At 38.3% G+C, this 26,552-nt stretch overlaps 1 protein-coding gene across 2 annotated transcripts in view; it reads right to left on the reverse strand.

Annotated features, from left to right (window-relative positions):
- Nucleotides 1–26,552, reverse strand: part of LOC148855296 (NAD(P)-binding Rossmann-fold superfamily protein) — a 54,804-nt gene that overhangs the window by 18,801 nt on the left and 9,451 nt on the right. Inside the window, exons 4-8 of one of the 2 annotated variants that reach the window (XM_088941269.1) lie at nt 25,486–25,633; nt 21,153–21,365; nt 20,048–20,182; nt 6,183–6,317; nt 5,489–5,704 (exon numbers count right to left, since the gene is read on the reverse strand). In XM_088941269.1, coding sequence (XP_088797395.1) covers nt 5,489–5,704; nt 6,183–6,317; nt 20,048–20,182; nt 21,153–21,365; nt 25,486–25,633 — 847 coding nt within the window. The remainder of the gene's footprint in view (nt 1–5,488; nt 5,705–6,182; nt 6,318–20,047; nt 20,183–21,152; nt 21,366–25,485; nt 25,634–26,552) is intronic. The other variant, XM_088941270.1, reaches the window with a different exon arrangement.

The raw sequence follows: 26,552 nt of genomic DNA on the forward strand, positions 1-26,552 counted from the left end.
TCTTGAATAGAGAGACCTGCATAAAGAGGTCTATATGTCTTTACCTCTAGGGGTGCATGTGAAGGAATGTGTAAATTCTCTTTATGACCTCAAATAGTCTCCTAGAGCCTAGTTTGAGAGATACTGGGCTGCCCTTATTACTTTTGGTTACACACGGACTTGGTCTAATCATACCCAAGGTTCAAATTTTCGATATGATACGCCTGATACGGGGCATATTGTATCATATCTTTTAAATCAAGATACGGGAAACACATAGAAATCGTGCATACCGTATTTCTTTTGTGTATCATATGTGTATCGTGTCAATACGAACCTGTATCGAGCGATACGCTACCAATACGGGGGGCATATCGACTAATACGCCACCAAAATGATATGGGCAAAAAATAAAAACAGAGTATGGGGGAAAGAAGGCTTTTTTCCTCCCCCCCCCCCTAAACCGCTCCAAAACTTTGAAAACTTACCTAGATTATCGGATCTACCAAAAAAAAACACATCAAAGTTGAAGATTTGGAAATTATTGCGAAAATAGGTGAGTTATTCAACGTTTTTTTTTTCATTTAATCCTTTTAATTTGTTGTTTCTTTCTTGTTTGAATGCTTGGAAGTGTTCTATTCTTGGCTGATCTACATTTCCCATGTCAAAAATCACAATTTTTTATTATATGTGTAGATCTATGAATTTTTATGAGGAAAATTGGAAAAAATAAAAAATAAAAAAAATGAAAACTGTTCTTTTTTGCATGTAGGGACTGTTAGAAATCTATGGATGATCTACCATATCCATGTAAGATTTGAAACTTTCTGTGTGATATATATATATATATATATATTGTAATTTTCGAAATTAAAAATATATATTAATTATTTATTTTCTATTGTGATTTGTCCATAAGGACTGAATATAGAGTTAATATATTGCTGATCTATCATACCCATAGATCATTTGATATTTATTCTTCAAGTATGATTTTTTTTTGTAATTTTCAGAATTAAAAACAAATATGAATTATTTATTTTTTGTTGTGATTTGCCCATAAGGACTGAATATAGTGTTAATATATGGTTGATCTATCATATCCATAGATCATTTGGCATTTATTATTCAAATATGTTTTTTTGAATTTTTTTTGTAACTTTCAGAATTAAAAATAAATAATAATCAAATACATTTTTTATGATATATCCCTAAGAACTCAATATATTGTTAATACATGGTTGATCTACAATATCCATATATCATTTGATATTTATTCTCTAAATATGATTTTTTTATTATTTATAATTTTTGAAATTAAAAAATAAGTAATAATTAATTACATTTTTTTATATGCCCATAAGGACTGAAAACTAGATATAAAATTATATATAAAAGAAACTAATATATTCTGTGATATGATTGTATAATTTTATGTTCCTGTATATTGACTATGATACGGTTCCTCATAAATTCTATTAAAATATATTAATTTAATGTATATTATCTTATTAAAGCCTGATATTTAGTGTTATTGGTGTATTTTTATGTTATATTGAAGTTCTAATAGTGTTTCTGTGCATTTCCATGCATATCTTAATTTTTCTCCAACACACATGTGTATCCAAGGCATATCTCGATACGTATCTTAAAATTGCCTTTCCGATACTTTGAACCTTGATCATACCCTATTTGTCAAGAGGAGAGATTCCTTGGTGACCCTTCTAATTGTTTATGTTGATGACATTATGGTTACTGGTGATCACATTCAGGAAGTGGTTAATCTCAAAAAGTTTCTTAACACTGAGTTTGAGATCAAAGAGTTGGGTGAACTCAGATATTTCTTGGGAATTAAAGTTGCTTGGTCTAAGAATGATATATTCATTTCTCAATGCAAGTATGTCGTTGATATACTTGTAGGAGTGGGTGCTAAACCAGCTTCCACTCCTATAGACCTACATCACAAGCTCTCAGCTACTGATGGTGAACTATTGACAAATAAGGGGGTGTTCTAGAGACTACTTGGGAATTTGTTATATCTTTGGATGACTTGGCCAAGTGTTTCCTATGTAGTGAGTGTCTTTAGTCAGTTCATGCATTCTCCCAGATAGACACATTTAGCAGCTACAAAGAGGGTTCTGTGTTACCTGAAAAGGACTCCAGGGAAGTGTATATTGTTTGCTAAGCATGGACACATGAAGTTGGAAGCATACACTGATGCTGACTGATATAGGTGTATTGATGATAGGAGATTCACTTCCAGTTACTATGCTATGGTGGCAAGGAACATCGTGCTATGGCTTCCCACTTAAGGGCAGACTTGTAATTTGTTCAATTTTAGTAAGATTAATAAAAGATAAAAGAGGAAGAAGAGGTGACCATCTAACTCTCTTCTCCTTTCCCTTCTTCTCCATCTTCTTCTTCTTCTTTCTTGTTGTCTTCTTCTTCCTTTTTCTTTCTTTGCTATAATCTGAAATTATTTTACAGTTTTAATTGGACTAAATCACATCTGGGAGCAAAGCCAACTGACACTCCTACTGAGGTGAATCATAAACTACATAATGGTGAAGTTTTGTTAGACATCAAGCAGTTCTAGAGAATGGTTGGAAGACTTCTATAGCTCTCTATGACTAGACTATACATTTCTTATGTTGTGGAGGTCATTGGTCAACATATTCATGCACCTAGAACCTTCCATCTTGAAGCTGCAGAAAGAGTACTACTAAGCATCTGAAAAAGCACCTTGGATGGGGTATATTGTCTAAAAACATGACCATAACAGAGTGTAAGTTCATACTAATGCAGATTGGGCAGGATCCATTGATGACACGACGCCCACTGGTTATTATTACACTTTTATAGAAGGTAGCCTAGTCACTTGGAGTAAGAACCAAAGAGTTTTTGCTAGATGAGATCTAGTACTAATACTTTGGTGTTGCCAAAGTATTATGGATAAAGAACCTATTGGGGAACTTGGATTCATTATGGGGCACTCTATGTCACTCTATTGTGATAATAAAACATCCACCAACATAGCTGCAAATCATTTTCTCCATGACCAGACCAAACAAAGAAGTTGATAAGCATTTTGTTAGAGAAAAACCTGAGAAAGGAGAAGTCTTCACACCCTATATAAGCTCTAAAGAACAGCTTGCTGAAATACCCGCAAAAGGTCTGAATGTTTTTGCAGCACAAGTTGGATATGATTGACATCTATGACCCACCTTAAGGGGGGGTGTTGTAATTGTGTACTTTGTGCCACAAGGGCATTTTAGTCCTTTTACCTTGCATTATGTAAAGCTCCTTGTTATCCTAATATAAATAATAGATCTTATCATTCAAATTCAATAAAAATGAATTAAATTAAAAAAATGAAATTCATTCAAATTCTAAACTAAAAATGAAATTAATTAATTCAAATTCAAAATTAAAATTTCATATTAATTTAAAATTTCATATAGGTGCCACAATCCTAGTTTCTGTGCATCGAAATTTGTCTACTCTCTTCTAATTTTCTTAATCCTTTTCAGTTCTAGATATACCATGGAGAACAGCAAGGAGTTCAACCCTTGTAGAGTCCCTATTTCAATTGGACTTAATAAAGTCATCCTCAGGTGGTCCCTAATTCCTTTGAACAACAATCTTTTTAGATGAGGTTGCACCCTCCCCCCCCCCCCCTTTCAAAAATATCAACAGCCAAAATAGGTCAAAATACAGCCAATGATTTGATCCAATGCACCACTTGGCTGTGATACATTCAATTATTACACCTATTGGAGATACTCCTAGGTTCCTTCGAATGACTTCATTTCTGACCTTGTCCTTTCTAGTTTTCCTTCTCATCCATTGCAGCATTTGCACTTTTTCGCCACACTTTTTTTTTTTGGAGATGTTCCTTGACTGCCCAAAACACTGCACCAGAGAGTACACAAAGAGGTCCTCCTCTTTTACCCTTCATTTATGATTTATCTCTCTTTCTTTCTTTCTTCTTCAAGAGTAAACAGCTAAAATAAAACATAAGCAACAATATCTATAAAATACATGATAGATTTACCAACACATATACAATGTAACAATAGCAGTGATCTTCCAATAAGGTTCCCACCTTGTAACTGTCAGAAAGGTAAAGCACTGATTTATACTGCTAAAAAGTGATTAAAACATGTATACCACAGTGCATACAAAGAGGATCTCTACAAGAGGACCAAAGATACAACAATATAATCTCTAACTCAGCATAAACCAAAAAGAAAACATCAGTAATATAATAATTGAAGCTAGTCTAACTACTTTTCTTCAATTACCATAACCCTTTCAGATCTACATCCATCTCAAGCAAATGTTCTCTAAATTGGGATTGGTGATCTATACCAGTGTTTTAAAAGGTGTGAGAGGTGTACGCCTCCAGACGAGATACCCCCAAAATGTCCTGAGGTGTTTGCCAGAGGCGCTGACACCTCTGAAGTGTACGCCTCATGCACACCTTATGTAAAAAGATAGAAAAAAAAAAGAAAAAAGAAAAAAAGAAAAAGAAAAAAAAGGAAAGGAAAAGAGAAGAAAGGGAAGGGAAAGAAAAAGAAAAAAAGAGAAGAAAAATAAAAGAAAAAGAAAGAAAAATAAAAGGAAAGGGAAGGAAAGAAAAGATAAGGAGAAAGAAAGTGGATCAGGGGCTAAGCCCATGGACCCCTTTGGCTGTTCGCCCCCCAGAACCCCTTTTTGATGCAGCCCAATTTGGTTTTTTTTTTTTTGTTAGGGGGGTCTTGCTCCACTCCAGCTCGCTCGTGCTCACCTCCACTTCAACAAGACCCCCCTTTTAACTAGTGCTATGCATCTTCATTCTTCTTAATGTAAAAGATTTTTATTAAAAATAAAGAAAAATGAGATCCTCCTTCTCCCTCCTCCTTATTCCCTTAAGTAGGCTTATGCCTCCTTGTGTTCAGGAGGCTTACGCCTCTTACATTCTGAACTACACCTCACGCCTCTAGGTAGTAGAACACCCCGCATCACACCTCTGTGTTTTAAAATATTGGTCGTACCCTAGGCTTCTTAGTAATGCATGGATCTCAGACATGATTGAAAGATTCAGGCTTAGGCTCTTAGCTGGTAATTCCGGGACAGGAAAAGTAGCGCGCTAGAGCATAGTTGTTTGAATTTCAGATTAAACTCAACTTGGCCTTAGTCCTAACCATTTAAGGTTGGACAGTTGAATTTCAGAATGGAGTAAAAATAAATGCTTCTTTATAAGTTATGAAATAAAATGCTAGTAGGAGAGAATATTCTTATCCCAAGGATAGAAGGCCAATGATTCATTATTTCACATATCAACCAATAGATTAAAACTAATGAAACAGAATAGGTTGCTCATTTAGTTAGACCTCAGGTTTCATTTCTTTCTCAATTCTGCTGCTTGTTGGACTTCAAATACTAGAGGCCTTTCATGATTAAAGATTGTTTAATGCATCCAGAAGTAACTGTGTAAATGTAAATACGGAACAACAGACTTCAGTACCTGAACCTGCATGGTCGTGCCACACAGTAACTCCTCATGCTCAATAAGACGTTGATGAAGAATTCGATAATGATCTGTATCCAAATTCACCACTGGCTCTGTTTCTACTTGAAATCCTGCAAGCTGAGTCACAACATAGGAAGCCATCACCTGTCCAAAAATTGCAGGGATACTCCCCAGCACAGGAATGATACGGACCCTGAAACCGGGTACAATCTGATAACAGGATTTCCAAATTAGAATGTGAACATTTACCCCTACTAACCTGAACTGATACATCAACATAATTTCTAAAAGTAACTTTAGATTAGCAAGAAAATATTCTGAAAACAACACAATGTTATATTCAAGAAACAGCCAAGCAATAAACTGAATAAAGAAGGATTACACCCCTGGTCCCAAGCCTGAATAAAGAAGAAATACGTCAAGCTGGCAGTGACATTAAAACTTTTATCCTAAAGAAAAACAATCATCTTAACCTGCTTGGTGATATTAATACATATGATCGAAGGAAGTTCCTTTGATTATATTTTCAAAAGAAAGTATAGGACTGAGTTGAGTTGAAACAGCCAAGAAACAATAGGAATTTCCTTTCCTTGCACAAAACTTCGGGCACTCCAACTGCTTGGTGATATTAATATATATGATCAAAGGGAAGTAGTTAGCAATTCTAAAGAAATACAACCAACCTAACCTGATAATCAGAAGGATTTTCTTCTTGTGCACCTGGACCCTTGAATGGAAGCAGCTTTACTTTTGGTTTCTCCATTGAAAATACTACTGGTATTCCACCTTCAATACCATAATCTTTCTTCAAACGATGTCTTACCTGAAAAATAGGAATCTAATAAGGAATGCAAGAAAACAGGAACTGCTAGAAAAATCCTTACATCTGTATCAGAAATTTAAAAGGACAGATATAGGAAGCAAACTATGAGCATTCTTCAATAATCAATGACCAACAAATGAGCATGCAACAAAACCTTCTTATTTTTGTTCTTTTTGGTTTTATGATAAGAAAGAAAACTATATTAAGAAAAAAATTAAAGGAAACTAAAATTATCAACTCATTCTAAAAGGAAGGAGAGATAAGACCGAGAGCAACATACAAGAAAAGAACAAAAATCGAAACAACATCGAAGGCCCAGAGAGAAGTGATACAGAGAACAATTGCCATTGGTTAGATGACTTCTGAGATGGCCAAAACCACCTGTCGGAAATCGCCATGTGGCAACAAGCTGGGGGCAAAGTGGTCCAGCCAAGCCAACTTGATACCAGATAACATAGCCAGACCGAGCTAATAATAGCTAACCTGATGACAATCACCTCATCCTTGGGAGTAAGGCAAATGGCACAGTCAAAGCCAGTACTTTTCCCGGAAGAAAGTGCATGACTGACTGAGCTAATGCGTGCCTACAAGCTCATAACACGTGTGTCTAATCACCGAGGAAGCATGGACATCCATGTGGAAGCATGCTAGACACCATATGCAGAATCGAGACCGTTGGATGCTACACATGGCAGAGTTGATTAGAGCATAAACACTAGTGCATTCAATGCAGGCCCACTGCTGACCACATGCATATAACATGTCAACCATGGGCATGACAGGTGGAATGAGGCTCTGACCACGTGTGAGTACTGTTTTCATCCCAGGACGAGGATCCCCTCCTATAAATAGGTGAGTCCCCATTCATTCCCATACTCAAGACACTCCCACTACTCGCTCTACAATCACCTTGGCACATCTCACCTCATACAGCATTCACCAAGTTCTTCAGCTCATCTTCACTCCTTTCTACTTTACAGACATGACCATCGGAGTCCATGCAACGGGATATCACCCTAGGGCCCTCTGATGTTTGTCCTCTACGACTACAGGTAACTGAGGTCTTTAGCGAATTTTCAATTTTTATCCTTGTTGCAGATTTTGGCAGCAACAACTTCCATGTAGGAAGTTCCTGCTTTGAAAACCATGACCTCTATATGCTGCAAACTTCTCTTTATGCTTGGCAATGGTCTTTATATGGTTCAGAAAGATGTTGTTTCACTTCCTCCACCAGAAAGAACCATGGATATCTGCAATCCTTCTCAATGGATGATATCTTAAGAGAGTCAATGTGATAGCAAGCTTGTCTACCAAAAGAAGGGTATGCCAAATGAAGTGGCACACACCAAGTGATGACTACATAAAACTCAACTTTGATGGAAGTAGCATTAGTAATCCTTGTCCTTCTGGGGTAGGCAGGCATTTAGGGATGATAATGGCAGAATACTAGTTTTATTGTCAGCACCAAATGGAGTTGGGAACTCCTTAAAAGCAGAATTATTGGTTGTTCCACAAGGGATGAAGCTTACACATTTAATAAATATCAATGAAGTAGAAAAGGATTGTAAAGTGGTGTTCAGCTGGCTTAACAGCATTAGTCAGGTGATGAGACAATACAGGCAAGTTATTAAAGAGATCAGATGGCTGATGAGAGGGACGGAGGCTTTATTTCAGTTGTTTCAATGGAAAGGGGAATGGCAGATGCATTGGCAAAACTAGAGGCTAAAACAAATAGGCAGCAAATTTTTTGGGCTCAAATGTAATGTTTTGTAATGTTTAAGGAAGGAGATAGGTGGTGTATATCCAGCCTATATCTTGAGAAGCAAAACTTTTGTATATACTTGCTTTGTAATAATCAATAAGCATTTTACTTACCAAAAAAAAAAAAAACATTTTATCAAGTCTCCAGCATTCCATCTGCCCTTTTATCCAAACCATGACAACAAAATGGTATCCTTATTGAAAACATTCAGCTCCACATGCCATTCCCACTCACCTTGATGAGTCTTGTAGCTTGACCTTAAACTGTACTTATCAAAAGCAAACTGCACTGCAGGCACTGCTTGCCAGCCGACCAGTTTAACTATCAAGTCAATCCAGGTCAGCTTATATATATACACTAAAGATGATTTTATGACTTATATGAAAGATGTCTAGTAAATGAGGTTGAGATATTTCACACTAGTACCCAAAACAGCTGATGTCTATTGACCCCTTGTTTTTCTAATGAATCCGCCATCCCATTTGCAGCTCTTCTAACCTAAATATAGGAGGTGTTTAACTCCCTTGAGAGAACCTATCTCCCTAAAGACATGCCTGTAAATCCAAGGGACTTGGTATGGGCCTTTTGCCCAAGTGATGATCAGCTTTGAATCCCCCTCTACTTTCCAAGTAGTGAAAGCCAGATTGCTTTGCCCAAGTGATGACCAGCTCTGAAGGCTATCAATTCAGCTTTCAGAGAATCTCTCACTCCAATAGGTCCTGAGTACATGGCCACCACCGTTCCTGAGGAATCTCTGAACACCCCCAATACCTGTCAGCCTTGGAATGCCCATATAATTCCCATCAAAATTCAGCTTTAACATATTGCTTGGTGGAGATTTCCATTCCACAACCAACCTGTCTTTTTCCTTAGAGGAAAGCCCCAGCAATCTCTCTTTGATTGGATATTGTTGTCCCTTCAATTTCTAGACTTGAGATGAAATTTTCTCTCCTTCTCCCACTTGCCACAACATGAAAAAAAAAAAAAAAATTGGTATTTCTATCCCCCTACTTCAACCACCTACATCTTGATTTTTGCCACCAACTTATTCCCTCCTTGAGCAGATAATCCTCTAACTGTTTCCGCAATCTCCATCTTTGTTCTTTATCCACCAACAATTTGTGACAAACACAAATTGTTTCCTCTCCTCCAGTCTCCCAAACTCCAGGAGGTTCCATTCCTTCATTCTATCTTTCAAAAATTGGAGCTTCTTATGGAACCTCATTCCACACCATTCAACTACAAGGTTACTCTCTAGCCACCATTCTTTAACTTTCTCAATAAATCCTTGATGTCCTAACCACGTGTTTTCAAATCTAAATGGGACAGGTCCTACATTTCCCAGCTTTTCCTTACAAATCACAATAGGCCAATGGTCAGAAGTTACTCTTGGAAACGCTCTTGAAGTTAGATTCCCCTAATCTTCTTCCCAATCATTTGAAAATAAAAAACTATCCAACTTAGAGAAAATAGGGTTCAATTGGAGATTGGACCAAGTGAAGCAAGCATGTGACAATGGGATCTCTTTAAGCTCAAATGCATCCACAAGTTGATTAAATTTCCTCATGCTTGTATTTACCAACTGCCCAAGACTATCTATTTCTTCCACAAATCAAATTACAACAAAGTCCTAACAACAAAGGTCCTCCCCAACATCCACCAATTCCTCCCATAATCCCCTTCTCTCTCTATAGTCATTAGGTCCATAGACATTGATTAGCACCTAGTAAAATCCATCCTCCACCTGCCTGAAATTCAAGGAAATGGAAAATTGTCCTATTAACTCCTCCACTCCTATGAACAAATCATTCTTCTACATTATTAAAATGCCCCTTAAAGACCCCCAAGAAGGCAAAGTAGCGCAACTGATCCCCCTACCCCTCCAAACACTTTTGGCCCACTTAATATCAAAATCTGCACTTTTGGTCTCCTGCAACAATACCACATCTGGATTTATCTTTTTGATGGCCTCTTTGATTACTGCCCTCTTCCTTGCACTCACCAATCCTCTAACAGCCCAACTAACTACCCTCATTTTTATCCCCGACTTAGTGTTCTTACTTACTCCCTTTCCTCCTTTCCCCTTTAACACCAAACCTTTTGTCTCCTTCCACATCCTTCATCAGTCTTTCAGCCTCATTCAGTTTCCTCTTTTTATCTTAACTTCCTCTCTCTTTTATTGCAGGAACACTTTGAGGTCATTTGGATCTTTTAATTTGCACCCCAGTTTCCCCACATATGCTGCCACAGAATCCTCACTATTCAGATCTCTTTTATCAAACATCCTATTCCCTCCTTCCTGACTAGTTTCCCCACCCCTTCCTCCACCCTCTTTGTCATTTCCAATATTAACTCCATCTGCCCCTTCCTTCTGTAGAATGTTCTCTTCAAATTCATCCAATAAACCATCTAGAATTTCAAGATCATTTTATTCCTCTTTACCTCCTACTGTCCTCCATCTCTCTCCTGGCCCTCCCTAGCTCTACTGCTAACTCTTTCTCCTTCTCCCACATGGGGCTGCAATCTCTGGACTGGGATTGGTATCTAGCACAACAGATACAGAGCAATCATTAGTAACACAAACCGAAAGGACACAGTTACCTGAAATATGCTGAGGTGGGAGGGGATTGCTAGAAAGGGGAGCACAATCTGTCATGCCCTGTTTAGGGAGGCGGGAGTCGCCTAACTCCTTGGCTTGGTTCTGATGTGAATGCCTTCCCGTCTCATTTATTATACAGTGACTCCTTCCTTCACCCTCATGTATGTCCCTCACTGATGTACCCCTGTCTTGCCTCGGAGAAGTCACAAATACTTCCTTACACAGATCCTGCCTATCACAGTGAAATGGGAGTGGAGCTTTTGAGTGTGAGCCGAGACTTCTGTCCCCAGTTTCACGTTTGTGTTCTGCTCTGTAGATTGCCGCTTCTCTAACATGCTGAAGAGACTAATCTTTCAGCCAGCTGATTAACACCTTCGAGTCACCTTCCAAGACCAAGTGTCTGATATTTAGTTCCCTTGCTCTTTGAATTCCTTCCAGAGCTACAAGGATCTCAGCCCTAAGAGAGTCTCCTTCCCCAATGGGTCCGGAGAACAAAGCAATAATAACCCCCTCATTCCTGAACACTCCCCCAATCCCAGAGGGTCCTTGATTCCCCAAACTACTGCCATCAAAATTCAGTTTTATAAATCCAGAGGGAGGAGACCATGAGGGACTAGGAGACCTCTTACACATAGCAGAAGTAGTTGTCTCTTTCCAATTTTTTAATAAGTCAACCACAGGAAAGTCTGAAAACTGCTCTAGAGATTTTAGTCAATGGATAGCCCTTAAAAGTATTAGATCTAATAGGTTTGCCAGGGATCTTTCCATGTCTGAAAAAATTTGTAAATTTCTTTCTTCACAAAGGGACCAACATACAGCTGCCCTAATGCTCCTCCGCATAATCTTCCCTCTCTTCATAGGCCAACTAAAAAACGTAAGAGAGAACAGCCTCTAGACACTCTCAGGAGGATTCCAACAACACCCAAAGAGGGAAAAAGCCCACTCCCATACAGTTTTATCAACCTTACAAGAAACCATAAGGTGGTAAATCAAATGTGTTAAATCTTTCAAGGAAAATTTCCCAACAAAAACTACCAACCCGAGGAGGAATGGGCTTGCTCCATATCTCTTTAACCGGAAAGGACACCCCTAATGTGACAGGAGGCTGAGTTAGAGTTTCAAAAAATGAATCACAAGAGAAAGTACCTGAGGTGGAAGGAGTCCAGAATCTAGTGTCCTCCTTATTAGGATCCAGAAAGGCATTCTCAAGGATGGATAACAAAGATAAGATGTTGTCCAAGTTTGTATCCCTAATTACCCTTCTCAGTCCTAGGTTTCAACCAAAACCAAAGGTGGAATCTAAAGGACCTAAGAAAGAAGAAATAGGTTCATTTTTCAAGTTTGACAAAGCATACAAGGAAGGGAACTGGTCCTTTAGAGGAGAATCCTCTACCCAAGTCTGTTCCCAAAATTTTATTTGATTACCAAAGTTAAGACCATACCTGACCCAAGGGGAGAAAGCTAGAAGCAAATCATGAATGGATTTCCAAGGAGAAGTAGCTATAGCCCTTCTAGCGATTCCAGGATCCCAACCATTGTCTTCCAGCCCATGTATGCTAGCCACAATCTTAGCCCACAACTTATCTTTTTCCATTGTAAATCTTCACAACCATTTCCCTAGCAAGGCCATATTCCTTTCCTTAATGTTACCAATCCCAAGGCCTCCTAGCTTTTTACCTCTAGTTGCTACCTCCCAACTCACCCTATGATCTTTCTTTTCCTCTCCAGGCTCCCAAAGAAAGTCCCTCATTAAGTTTTCCAAAAGATTGGAAACCTTAGTGGGGATCTTAAAGACTGATAGAAAGTAGACAGGAAGGTTAGCTAGGATAGATCTAATCAAGGTGATTCTCCCCCCTAAGGAGAGATAATTTTTCCTCCAAGATGCAAGCCTCTTCTCAAATCTCTCCACTATCGGATTCCAGAAGCTTTCATTCTTAGGATTATCTCCTAGGGGGAGGCCCAAGTACTTCAAAGGCCAATTCCACATTGCACACCTTAGCACACCTACATATTCACTAAATTCCCTCTCCTCCAGATTCACCCCCACTACACAACTCTTATCAAAGTTCACCTTGAGGTTAGACATCTGCTAAAAAAGTTGTATTGCCAATTTCAAATTCCGGATCCAATCTATGTCCCCACCTTTACAGAACAGGATTGTGTCATCTGCAAACAGCAAATGTGTCAGTGGAACCTCCTCCCTTCCTACACACCAATCTTTTATTAAATTCCTTGAGTCAGCTCCAATGTTTTAAAAGCGCAAAGCACAAAAAAAGTGCAAGGGCCAATTTGCGCCTGAGGCGCAAAGTGCAAGGCGAGGCACACGCCTTTTTAATAAATGCGCAAAATTACCAAAAAAAAAGCTAAAAAATAAAAAAAAAGGTAAAAAAAAATCAAAAAATGGCAAAGTTAAAAAAAATGCAAAAAAAAATAAAAAAAATATTAAACATAATGTTAATAAAAAATAGAAACTAAATTTTAAAATAAATGATTTAAAAAACCTATTATCTAAAATTAAAATACATAAACATAACATGTATAGTGTATTCAAATGAAAATTTAAAAATAAAAGCAAACATATAAAGCATTTTCAAGCATGTAAAACCCACAATCTCTTTTTTCCTTAATTGTTGTAGAGAAGATGGGTCGAAAGGCCCATAGGCTGTTTACCCTTTTTTATCTTTTATGTTCTTTGTTGTAATGGGCCTTAATCTGGGCTTTATTCTTTCTTATGTTATGTCTTTTTAATTTCCTACCCAACTAGGGGCTTCTCTGTAAATTACTAAAGTTTAACTTAATGAAATACAATTAAGGGAGTAAGAGAAGAGACTATGTTCGAAAAATCTCTTTCTCTGAACCCAAGTTGCCACCACCTTCTTCTTCTTCTTCTCTCCTCTTGAACTTTGATTTTTGCTATTTTCTTTTGAATTTTGCAACTTTCTAAACAGTCTTGTCTTCTCAAAAGGCTGTTTTTCTTCTTGGTATAAGAGCAGGCTCGTTTTTCCCTTTTTTTTCACCTTTTTTTTCGCATACACAGTGTGTATGGAGAACTAAATCGTATGAATAGTTAAAGAAACCTGTTTCAGCCCAGTTGTTAGTGATTTCTAGAGAGAAGGAGACTAGTTTTGTCATCCTCTTGACAGATTCAAGTCTGTTGCCCGAAACCCTAATTTTCTAGAGAAATCTGATTGCGAGCCCTACAGGGAGTTTGACCTGGGCGGTCAGTGACTGAAGGCCTTCTCATTCTTCTTCTTGAAGATCGAATCAAGTGGATGGGTGTTCTGTGAAGTCTACAAGGAGAGGCTGAGTTTTCTCTGTTTCTCCCAGCTTCCGGGTGTGACGTAGGTTATCGGTACGGCTGCATAGAGGTTGGCTCACAACACAGTTTTTGTTCTGTCTTCATTTGTTGTTATTCAAAGTTGTTTGAAGTCATTTTTTGAAGTATTTAAGAAGATGAACTCCTTAAACTTTGAAAACAAGCATGTTGTTGAATCCGAACAGGTTCCAGGAGCCTCTGTAGACTCTTTACTAGTTGTGACCACAATCAAGCTGGATGGAACTAATTATCTGGCTTGGTCACAATCAGTAAAAATTCATGTTTGTAGTAGAGGCAAATGGGGTTTTATCTCCGGGAGCAAAAAGGCTCCTCCGGAAGATGATCCATCATATGAAAAGTGGATGCAAGAAAATTATACGGTTATTGGATAGCTTGTGAACTCAATGCAACCACAGATTAGTCAGCACTATTTGTGGATGAATTCAGCAAAGGAAATTTGGGATAGTGTTGCTGAAACCTATTCCCAAAAATTAAATGTGGCCAGGGTTTACAAGTTGAGAAGTGATGTGAAGAATTTGAGACAGGGGGAGAAACCATTAGTTGTATACTTCTCAACACTGAAGTCTTTATGGCAAGAAATAGATTTGATAGAAGTTGTAGCCCAGGACACCACTAATGATGCTGAGACCTACAAAAAACTGGTTGAGAGAAACAGGGTGTTTGAGTTCTTGACAGAGCTAAATCCAGAGTACGACATTACAAAGCAAAACATTTTATCCAAGGATAGTGTCTCACTGTCTCAAGCATATGCCTCGGTAAGTAATGAAGAAAGCAGAAGACTTGTTCAGGTCCAAGGGACTGGTCTAAATGATCACTTTGCTAATATGGGAGTGAAACCCAAGGGGGTTGCAGGGACTCCAAGCAACTCAGAGAAGAAAGAGATTATCTGTGAGTACTGTAAAAAGCCAAAACACACCAAAGACAAGTGCTGGAAATTGCATCCTGAGCTCCTACCACTTCAATTTCAGAAGAAGTCTGATAATATAAAGGCAGGGAGTGCCAATGTTGCTGTTGGTCCAGATAGTGACAAATACCAAACTGAAGCGATGACGGCTAGTGAGCAGTTAGCAGCTATGAAGGCAGAATATGAGAAGTTTGGGAGGATGATTAGTCACCTAGAAGGTGTGACCTCTTCTTCCAACCCTCCAGAAAATTCAACCTCTTCTGCATTTCCTCATTCAGGTATACGGGCTTTTGCCAATCATGCAACTAATTCAGGTAATCGTAGGATCCCTTGGATTATTGATTCTGGTGCTTCTAATCATATGACCAGCCTTTCTACTTTGTTTGTTTCATATGATTTACTTCCTGGACGTGACAAAATCGCCCTACCCGATGGCTCTCTTGCCCCTATCTCCGGCAAGGGAACCAACAAGGCTACGGACTCCTTGGTTCTTCCTTCTGCTCTTCATGTACCCAGACTAAATACAAACTTGTTATCTGTAAGTAGCCTAACTAAGTTATTAAACTGTTGTGTAACATTTTTCCCTTCCTACTGTGTTTTTCAGGATCTAGAATCTCAGAAGGTGATTGGGAGTGGCCGTGAGGCGAATGGAATATATTTGTTGGATACTCCTAGATAGTGCCATGAACAACCTAGAAAAACTGCTTTTGGGTCTACATCTACAGAGTCCATCAGCCGAGTCATGTTATGTCATTTTCGTTTGCGTCATCTTTCTTATTCTACATTAAGTCATTTATTCCCAAAACTGTTTAAGGGAATTAGTTTGTCCAGTCTTTATTGTGAGTCTTGTGAACTGTCAAAACATTGTAGAAACAATTATCTTCTAAGTAATAAAAGATCTTTTCCTTTTAATATTGTGCACTCTGATGTGTGGGGGCCTTACCACTTACCTTCTATGGGTGGCAACAAATATTTTATCTTGTTCATTGATGACTTTTCTCGGTTCGCTTGGATATATATATATATATATATATATTTTTTTTTTTTGAATTTTCATCAGCATTCTGCTAGTTTCTTTTTTAGGAGTTGCTGATTTGTCCTGTCCTTTTAAGTGTATCCAGTTTAACATGATAACCAGCAAGTTATACAGGTCTGACCACTTATTACATTTCTGATCTAATAGCTGAACCAACCAGGAAGAGTGACTAGTTTAAAGGCTTCTAAGTTCAGGTAGCTAGGCCAGTCCATTTTCATAGCTATACCCAAAACCTTCAAGACCATCTCTACCTTATGATCAACATGATCAATTCCCCCAAATTCTGAAAGGGGGTTAGGACTTAGGTGTATGCATTGTATATGAGCTACAAAGACAACACTTCTATCTTGTCTATATAAGGCGGATTACCCATCCATAGTGTTTCTCCATTAGGCTCCATTTGGAAAGAGTGCAAATGCCGGTTCAGTGCATATATGCACTCTGGTTCAGTTTTGCTGATGTTTGGCAAGAATACATTTGTGCATTGACAAGGACAGGAAACACAGTTTTCAAGGCACGTTTGCACCCAAAATGAGAGGGAATTTTACATAAAAAAATCAATGCACATTTTCACTCAAAGTTGATCAAATGTTAAAAAGGTATATTCAGTCTCGGGATTTGTGTTTGCATCCATTACAACTAAAATTTGTTTGACAAGAAAGAAAATTTATCATTTATCAAAAAAAGAAAGTAAATTTATCAATGCAAAACTAAACCAACTTTTCATTTGTATGGACCAGAATGCACTCTACATATTTGCATTTGCACTATATTTGCACTCTTCCCAAACAGAGCCTTAATAAATTACCTTCTGATTTCAAACCATACAAAGAAATAAAGAAAAACAGTCAAACACCCAAAATCCCCTTCTACAGCATATGAGAATGATCTCTCTCCTCTCCACTCATTCTCATGGAGAAAACCACTGTGCCAATTTTTTACCAATAACTGCAACTTTCATTGATTAAATAGAATGATTACAAGAAGAGGAGAGGTAACCTTTTTTAACTCTCCCCAATGAAAAACAATTACAACTGAGCCCAAAATAATTGACTTCTCCTCCACCCCTGGTTTTGCAAGCACATCGGCAAAAACATTAGCAGATCGTTTGACTCATTTAACTTTCACGTCCATATTCTGTGTCAGCCATTTGAACTTCTACTCACCATTAAAGTTCGAAAAAAAACATGTTCCTTCCTTTTGCAACCAATCCACCACCAACTTTGAATCACCTTCTATTACCAATTTGCTCAAGTTCAACTCTTTTGCCTTCTGCACTCCCTCCCTAACTGCCAAAATCTCAGCCACCAACCCCTATTGGACCACAGTCCAGGCCAATTACTTTCCCTTCACCATTTCTGAAAACACCTTCGATACCTGCAGGGCCTGGGTTTCCAGTACTACTCCCATCAAAATTTAACTTAACATGATCATTGGCTGGAGGAACTTACTTTCCCTTCACCATTTCTGAAAACACCTTCGATACCTGCAGGGCCTGGGTTTCCAGTACTACTCCCATCAAAATTTAACTTAACATGATCATTGGCTGGAGGAACCCAAAGGGGGATAGCAATGACCTTATGACACTCTGAATTAGCCACTTCCAATTTTTCAAAAAATCATTAGTAGAAAAATCAGCAAAGATCTCCAAGGATTTCATCCAGTGGACCACTCTAACCATAATAGTCTCTATAATTGCCTCTTTGCTTCTTTCTTCATTTGAAAAGATTCTTGAGTTCCTCTCCTCCCAAACAGACCAGCTTACCGCAGCCCTTACACACTCCCACAACACTTTCCCTCCTTTTTTAGGCCACCTAAAGAAGGTAGAGGAAAACAAACTTTGCACACTAGGCGAGGGAATCCACCTACAGCCAAACAAAGAAAAAACTATTCCCAAATAGAAGTAGCAACTAGGCAGGAGATTAACAAGTGAAGGAAAGTTTCTCCATTAGCCTTACACATAACACACCAATGAGGGGATAAGCACCAGTTGGGTCTTTTCCTTTGAAGGAGATCACAAGTATTTATTCTTTCCAGAAAGACCTCCTAACAAAAGCACCCAATTCTTGGAGGAATGGGCCGATGGGGTTGCACAGAACCTCTTTGAAAGGAAAAGGAGAGCCCAAACTATCAGCTGGTTGAATCAATGCCTTGAAGAAGGCAGCGGAAGAAAAAACACCAGATGATGAGGAAGGGGTCCAAATACGTCTATCAGAAATGGAAGGGGCCAAAAAACCCATCAAGGGCACAAATCAATCCAACACATCATTTAATTCTGAATCCCTTACAACCCTTCTAAGACCCAAACCCCAGTTAAACCTAGCTCTTGAGATAGAGGGAACAAGAAAGGTAGAAACCGGCTCATTTTTTTATCTTGATAGAGCAAAGTAGCAAACAAAGAGGGAAATTTGTCTTTCAAAGGAGGGATGCCCACCCAGATTTGTTCCTAGAATTAATATGGTTTTCAAAACAAAGATCGTACCTAGAATACAGCCAAAACGAAGGCAAGACAACATGGATGGCCTTCCAAGGGAAAGCTCTAGTAGCCCTAGTTGGCACACCAGCATCCCAACAATTAGCCGCAAGCCCATGGATGCTTACCACCACTTTAGCCCAAAGTTTGTCTCTATCCATAAGTAATCTCCACAACCATTTCGCCAATAATGCTTCATTCCTTTTTAGCAAGTTACCTAGACCTAGACCACCAACCTCCTTACTCCCACAAACCACATCCTAACTGACTCCATGGTCCCTTGCTCACTTTTCTCCTCCCTTGTCTCCAACAAAAATCCGTCATCAACTTTCCAATTTTCTTCCCACATTCACTAGCATCTTGAACACAGACATGTAATACATAGGTAAATTAGCTAGAGTGGATTTTAACAAAGTAATCCTTCCTCCTAAGGACAGGTAATGTTTTTTCCAAGAGGCAAGTCTTTTATCAATCTTTCTACAATTAGGTCCCAAAAACTACTCTTCCTTGGATTGTATCAAAAGCCATTGAGACACCTCATACCCCATGATATTGGCATACACCATCATCTCTGTTTCCATATTAATACCCACAATACAACTCTTCTCACAATTTACTTTAAGGTTCGCAATCTGCTCGAAGAGTAGCACTGTTAGCTTAAGATTCTTGACCCACCTTCTATTCCCTCCTTCACAGAACAAAATTGTATCATCTGCGAATTGCAAGTGTGTGACTGGCACCCCATCACGACCAACTTTCCAGCCCCTTACTAAACCTTGTGAATCTGCCTTGACAATCAACTTCTTTCCAAGGACCTCCACAATCAGGGTAAAAAGGGAGACGGCAAGAGGTGATTTCCAAGCATAAGCCAAAAGGAAGGGAGACAATCAACTTTCCAACCCCTTACCTTGATCCACAATGAGCCCTTCCTGCAAATCTTCCGAAGGCAATCCACCTTCAAATTCTAACACCACCTCCTTACCTCCAATATCAGTACCTTCCAACTATACCTTCAAAGACATTCTATGAGGAGATTACCTTGACCACATCTGAGACATATGCCTCTCTTTGTCTTGATCAATCAGACCTTGCCCTTCAACCACAAGCAACCCATCTCTAGAGCTTTTGTTAACTTCCTTACCACCAGCCACTGCTGACTCACCGGTGACAACATGCAAAACCTTATTTGGAATCCTCTCTTTGGAATTTTGGATTTCTTCCACCCAAACCATCTTCCTCTTACTGTTAGACAAGACATTGGTTTGGACATTGTACTTTGCCTTTTTAACCAACAAAAAAGATTAACTCTCCCTTTGTGCACAGTTAGGCACATCTGTTTCTTTTACTTCCTTTTCCCTTATTTTCTATTTCGACCCAATAATTAGATGAATCCAGAGATCTTTGAACCAACTGTACATACTAAAAAAATAAAAAATAAAAAGAGCATAAGAACTTATAAAAACACAAAGAACATTGAGTGGAAAAGCCTGATATATATATATATATATATATATATATATATATATATATATTGCTCAAATATCAGAATACCATAGAAGAACTAATTTTTTTTCTAAGGTATAACCAAAGAAGAACTAATTAGGGGAAAGAAATATTACAGATCTAGATAATGGATCATTTATTGATTCTCTTAAATCAGCAATACGAATTCGTGTTGGATCAGATCTAGCACCTGCACCTGTTGCAGAGAGTACCTTCAAACCCCTACGTACACATGCAGCTAGAAGAGCCACCTGATACATAAGACTAATTAAACACTTCTAAATCAGCAAAAGAAAAATAGTTTAACAGTGCCAACTTTGTTTATGTATGTTAATGTGGGACTGCACATATATAAATGATTTTAAATAAAAAGATTAAGGTGGGAAGTAAGGGTAGAACTTGGGCAGGACAGGATTGAGATTTTATTAAAATTTGATGGCCCGGGCCTCATGCAGCGTAAATTCTTCAAATCAGGTTACTTGATTTGCACCCCTAGAGGGAGGGACAGGAAAGTAGATTACAATACTTGGTTTCTGACAAATTTTCGTTTTGAAAAATTAAAGTGTCACCCTAGTCATGCATCACATCAAAAGATGCTGGCAGGTCTTTACAAGACAGAGTAAAAAGTAGGCAGGAAGATGTCTTTCCAACATTTAAACAAAACTATGAAACAAAGGTAAATCTTATTCATAGAGGCAAAGCTAGTTCCAAATATCAGGAAAAACAATATTACTTAGCTAAAAAGGAGCTGTATCCAAGTCCCCGAGTTATTGAAGAACAGCATAAGGTGAAGGCAAGCAATTTCTGCTTTACCAGGCAGTTGTAGATTCTTGGTTCTGTGGGGATTGAGGAGGCTTACTGCGGAAGGTGATCTGCGGATGATTGGGTGCTTGATAGATGTTTCCAATCTACCTCAAAGATTAATTTCATGCTGAGAGAGGCTAAACCTTTGGCCAATAAACTGAGTCTCTTTCACATCGATTCCTAGGCCTCTTGGCGACTGAGATTCCTAGGTGATTTACTGATTTTTCTTGTACTTTGTAGCTTTATGGATCTTCTTTCGTTGTATTTTCTGGATAACTTCATTCTTGTGGGAAAAAAGAAGCATGAGAAAATAGGGATAGGAATGAACCGGATTATCAGAAGTTGCATTTATGGAGTATTCAACACAGTTTGTATAGAATAGAGACTGCTACATTCGTTTGAACGCAATTAAACTACCTTTGTATCAATGTTATCAATGCAATCAAGAACAAAATCAGGCTGTCCTGAAAGAATTTCTTCTTCAGATGATGCATCATACAGTTGCACTCTTGCATCAACTTGGCACTCAGGGAAAATGGATGAAAAGTGCTTCTTCAGGCACAAGGCTTTTGGGATTCCAACATCCTCTCTTGTTGCCACAGCATGCCGATTCAGAGATGAAAGTGATACCTGGCCACACAATCAATTTAGTTATTAATGTAAATAATACCTAACATCACCACACCTAGAATTAATAACTAAAGGTGTTTTTATAGCTAGATGTGCTAAGTGCTATGCATTGACGTTGTAACTACAGAAAATGTTTAAGTAGAATTAGTTCAATAACCTGTTGGAATTGACTACAACAATTAGAGTCTGAAGCTTAATAACACCAAGCACTTCAAAAATATTCTTAGGGTGGTCTATGCTATTCAGATGGGATTGGTTTTTGAAACTCTCTGACAGAATAATTGAAAGCTCTAATTCTTTTTTTTTTTTTTTGGAGAAAAGGTAAAGGTGGAATTGACAACTCTAATTCAAGGTCTTAAACTGCTAGCTACACAGAATTGGAGGGATGTGCTAATAAGGGGATGACAAAGTTGTTATAACTTGGATAAACTCTAGAGAGGATCCTCCATGGTGATTCAGATTTTTGGTTAGGGAAGCCTTCATTCTGGGATCTGGGTAGAAGTCTGAACTGCCCATCCATGTGGATTCCCAGATCTGCCAATTCCCTATATAGCTTGGCTAGAGCAGGTGTTTATAGACATGTGTGTGATTAGGAATTCCAGGTCCAGGGGCCTTACTGTAAGATTGCAGCAGGGTAGCTTTTATTAGTCTGTTGTTCTGTGTGATCAAATTTTTGCTGTTTCTTTGAATTGTCCCTGCAGCCTATTTTGGCAGTTCAGATCTTGTTTCTCATCTTTAATAAATAAAATTCTTTTAATTTTCATCAAAAATACTCTTAGGGTGGCAATAGATAGGGTCATCTGGGTGGAATAATCAAATTCAGGTTAGGTTGGGAAATGGCCAACCAACCCCAAAACATAAAATCAGGTCATCACCAGGCAGGACCCCTGGTTCATGCAAAGACCAAGATGGGGTTTGCAAGGGTTTTACTAAGATCAGGTTAGATAAGGAAATGCCTGGCCAAATTTATGCAGATTGGGATTAACAAACATGAAACCTAATGTTGGACAGTGTATGTCCTCAGAATCCAATACATGATGTAAACTGCTTTTTTGTAATAAAAGAAAGAAATTTATTAAAATAAAAAAGAAGAATACAAAGGAAAGTGACCAACAGTTACCTAAGAGAAGAAAAAGGAACCCTACTTCTCCAAACGACTAAGACCAAAGTCAAAGAAAACAAAACACCCAACCACTGACAAAAGTAATCCACCACACCAACCAAAGCTCCCCTGCTAAACCAAAAAAAAAAACACAGGACACTAAAAACACCCTAAAAGTCAAAACAAGATGAACCAACAATCCATAGCTTAATTAGAAGATTCTCTACTTCTGCAAATGTCTTCCACTTCAACTTCTTAATGGTGAGACCCTACCTCATCTACTAATCTCTTGCTCTTTTGTATCTTGCATTTGGGACTACTTTTCCTCACTCTTTGGCTGCAGATGGGAACCCCCACAACATGTGGTCAGCTTTTTCAACTCTAATTCTATGCGGCTACAGAAAAAAGGGCAAAATGCTTATGGAAGGTAACAAGAGCAGCTGTAGTTTGGACCATCTGGGAAGAAAGAAATCAAAGGATTTCCAATGAGAAGAGCAGGTCAAGAGAGAGGAAGTAATTGAAACAATCAAAATCAGATCTGCACACTGGGTAAAAACTATTGGCATATTCAAAGATATCTCAATAAATGATATAATGAGAAAATGGAAGGAAGTGACTCAGATGGGAACACATAAAGAGATTAAAAAGATGAACTGGAAACCTCCAGAACAACATAAAGTGAAGCTGAACTTTGATGGCAGCTCCCCTGGAAACCCTGGGAGAGCAGGAACAGGGGGAGTATTCCGGAATCACAATGGGGAAATTGTGGCCTTGTACTCAGAACCAATTGGGTATGGAGACTCAGTTCAGGCAGAAACCATGACACTCCTACAAGGCCTGAAATTAGCAGAACAATTAGAAACTAGAGAATTGGAGGTGGAGGGGGGTTCACTTCTGGTTATTTTCTAAATGAATTCTTAAAATGATTTTTTCTCAAGATTCCATCATGGTAGAAGGCATAACACTGCTTATTACATAGTAGGGTAAGCCCTTCCTTAGTTTACAATGTGTATTAATGGTGGAAGGATCATGTTGCAACTTGCAAGTGTTCAATTAGGCCCAAAACCTAATGGACACACATCAGTTAGAACCATTGGGTCTGGGTTCTGAGGGTGGCAAAGCCTAGACATAAAAAGTAAGACTTAATGGGCTGATTCAAAGGCCCAATTCCTATGGAGTGCATTCTCCTTCACAATAAAGGAGAGTTCAGCCACAGTGGGTACCATAAGCTAGGACTAGATCCAAGAGAGTGTGAGACTTCTATTATGGTTTAAGCTGGGATCTTATGGGTCCCACACCTTACAAGCTAACTTTCTCAAGTTGCCTTTTGAGAATTAGAAGGATTCTGAATCTGGTTTGTTGAGACTTGAGAATTTTTTTTATCAGTAACAAAAACAATTCATTAATGAAAAATGAGAGATAGGTACAAAGGCATGGGGGAGATAAACTCTCTTAACTCCCCCCAATAATCTAAAAATTACAGATAAGCCCAAAACAAATGATTTCTTCCCACCCCTTAGGTTTCAAAATATCTTGTGGTCCAACTGCATTGACTGATATGGCTCCGCCCATAATGGTCCAACTCTTCAGCATCCTTCGATGAAAGGCCAATGACCTTTGACCCTTTGTCAGTCCTCTCCCCTCCACGTGTGACCCATTCCTCAAGAATAACATTGTCTTCTACCTTAGAATCTTTCAGCCATAGAGACGCTTCAGCTTCCAGCAGGACCCAGACCTTGAGCCAGAAGCCATCAATGAACAGGTTTATGCATCTAGGGAAACACCACAGACAATAGCTTGTGGGTTTCCATAATTTGGCTTTTCCTCCTTCAGAATCTCCCTAGAACTCAGTTCATTGCAAACTTCTGGGCTATTACAATTTTTTGAAACTTGTTTTTCTTCCAAATTAAGCATAAACTCCTGTAATAAATCTGCAAACGTTGTCCACCCTGTTCTCTTTCTCCCCTCCAGGACACAGCATCTGTCTTCTGCTATCACTAAAAATTTCAAAGATTACCGCAAACCAACCTTTTACATTCCTTCTCATTTCAACTTTGGACCTTTTCCAGCTACTCCCACCACACTCTTCCAACCATGTCTTTTAATGGAGAGTATTGTTCCATCAAAAAAACCCTTCAGCCACCAAGCACCTCTCAACTACTACAATGGTGGCTCTTTTTTCTTCTCTGATTTTTAAAATCCACTTGCCATTGTATCTCCCTTCTTCAAAGCAGAACTTTTTCGCTTTGATGCCCACTTCCCTCCTCCATCTCCATCCTTGTCGATCGGCTTGTGGATCCATGGATTCAATGTCCATCTAGCCTGTGAATTTGCTTACTACTCTTATAGTGATAGTCATGAAGTTAGTGGACCCATTAAGCTATTTTGTGACAATCAGGCAGCTATCATATTGCTCTCAACCCTGTAAAACTTCTTCTAACCAGATCAATACAGTCGATCTAAAAACCCTAGATGTTCCTTCAAATGCCCAAAAACAGATTCAATCAACAACAGGCTTGTAGCACATTCTCTGATACCATGTCAAACCCTAGTTCAAACAGAAGAGAAAACAGGTTCAGGGGTGTCGAATAAATCAGTCAACCCCAGACCCAAAAGGCCCCTAATATATTAAAAATCACATATTACATACAAGTACAAATAGGGCTGAAAGAAAATAAAGCTAAATAAAATACATGTACAATATACAACAAGGGCTATCCTAATAGGATATGTCAAGTCTCTTCACAAAGGAGGGGATCATTAGGGATCAGTCATGTCAGAGTTTCTCTCCACAAGCTTAGTTTGTTGTCCTTTTTGACCTTAACGTCTGTCAACCTTTGTCCTTTGGTTGACTTCACCTGCTGTTTTCTGGGGTGTGTTTTTGTTTTCTGCTTTCATAACTCTTGTATTCTCTTCCTCTTCTCTAATAAATTTCCATTATTCATAAAAATTGCATGCTTATATATTTTTCCCAATTATAAATATGCTAATAATTACAATACACAAGAAAAAGAATACCTGATCAAAATCCACAAGAAGAAGCCTGCCAACCCCTGATCTCAAAAGCATGCTAGCAGCATGACTCCCAACTCCTCCAAGACCAATGACTACAACGAAGGATTCACTCACTTTCCTTTGGGACTCCAGGCCAAAGAATTGAATGTTCCTAATGTTAAAAGAAAGAAAAAAAGCATGAAATATTCCCAATGGAATCAGGAATAGTTAAATGGAAGAATACAGTGAAATTCCTCTATTTGCAATAAAAAAAGGAATGCAGCAAAAAAAACCAAAGAGTTTGGACTTTGGACCTGTAGTTCTTCCACTTGATTCTATGAACAGATTTTTTCTTATGAAATCAAATAAAACAGAAATTGCAATTAAATCTTCAAAACCAATCAGGAAAGACCTAAACCATCAAATTCATTCATAAGCACCACTCTGAAAATTACCGCATTGACAATAAAAAGTACCTACTTATATAACAGAATGCACCATGGTATAAAGGCATAGTGCCCTTTAATATCACCAAAAGCACATAGGTAATGATCACTGGAAGAAAGCCAACACGCTCAATGTCAAACATGATAAGCCAGATAATATGGTGCAGACTTGACATATTAAAAATGAAACAAAGAAAGGAAAGCAAGGATGAACTATTAATAGATGGCAATTCCCCATGATGAGAATACATGGTTCTCTTCATTCATTAGCTCAGAAATTTCAAAAAATCAACATTATTTTTTTCTCAATTTTGAGCCAAGAAGCAATAAACACAAACACCTTCTATCTATCTATCTGCCACCACCAGGCTCAGCACACTTCAAAGTTCTGCTAAGTGCTGAATAATGCACAATAGCAGTCAAATAAAAGAGAACGTCCGATAAACCTCTCATTGGGAGTCCTAAGAGAGGAACTTTTTGATGTTGTTTCAGCTGTAAAAGGTTTTAGTATTACCGAATTGATGATACCTACCAGAAGAAAACATCAGTGATCTAGTATCTTTCTAGTATAGATAAATAACTCAAAAGATCATCTTAAGTCCACAAAACCAAAGATCCAAGTGAGTTTATAGGGGAACCAACTAG

Source organism: Nelumbo lutea, chromosome 4 (genome assembly GCF_056320005.1).
Source record: "Nelumbo lutea isolate HS-2025 chromosome 4, American lotus-T2T, whole genome shotgun sequence".
NCBI lineage: Eukaryota > Viridiplantae > Streptophyta > Magnoliopsida > Proteales > Nelumbonaceae > Nelumbo > Nelumbo lutea.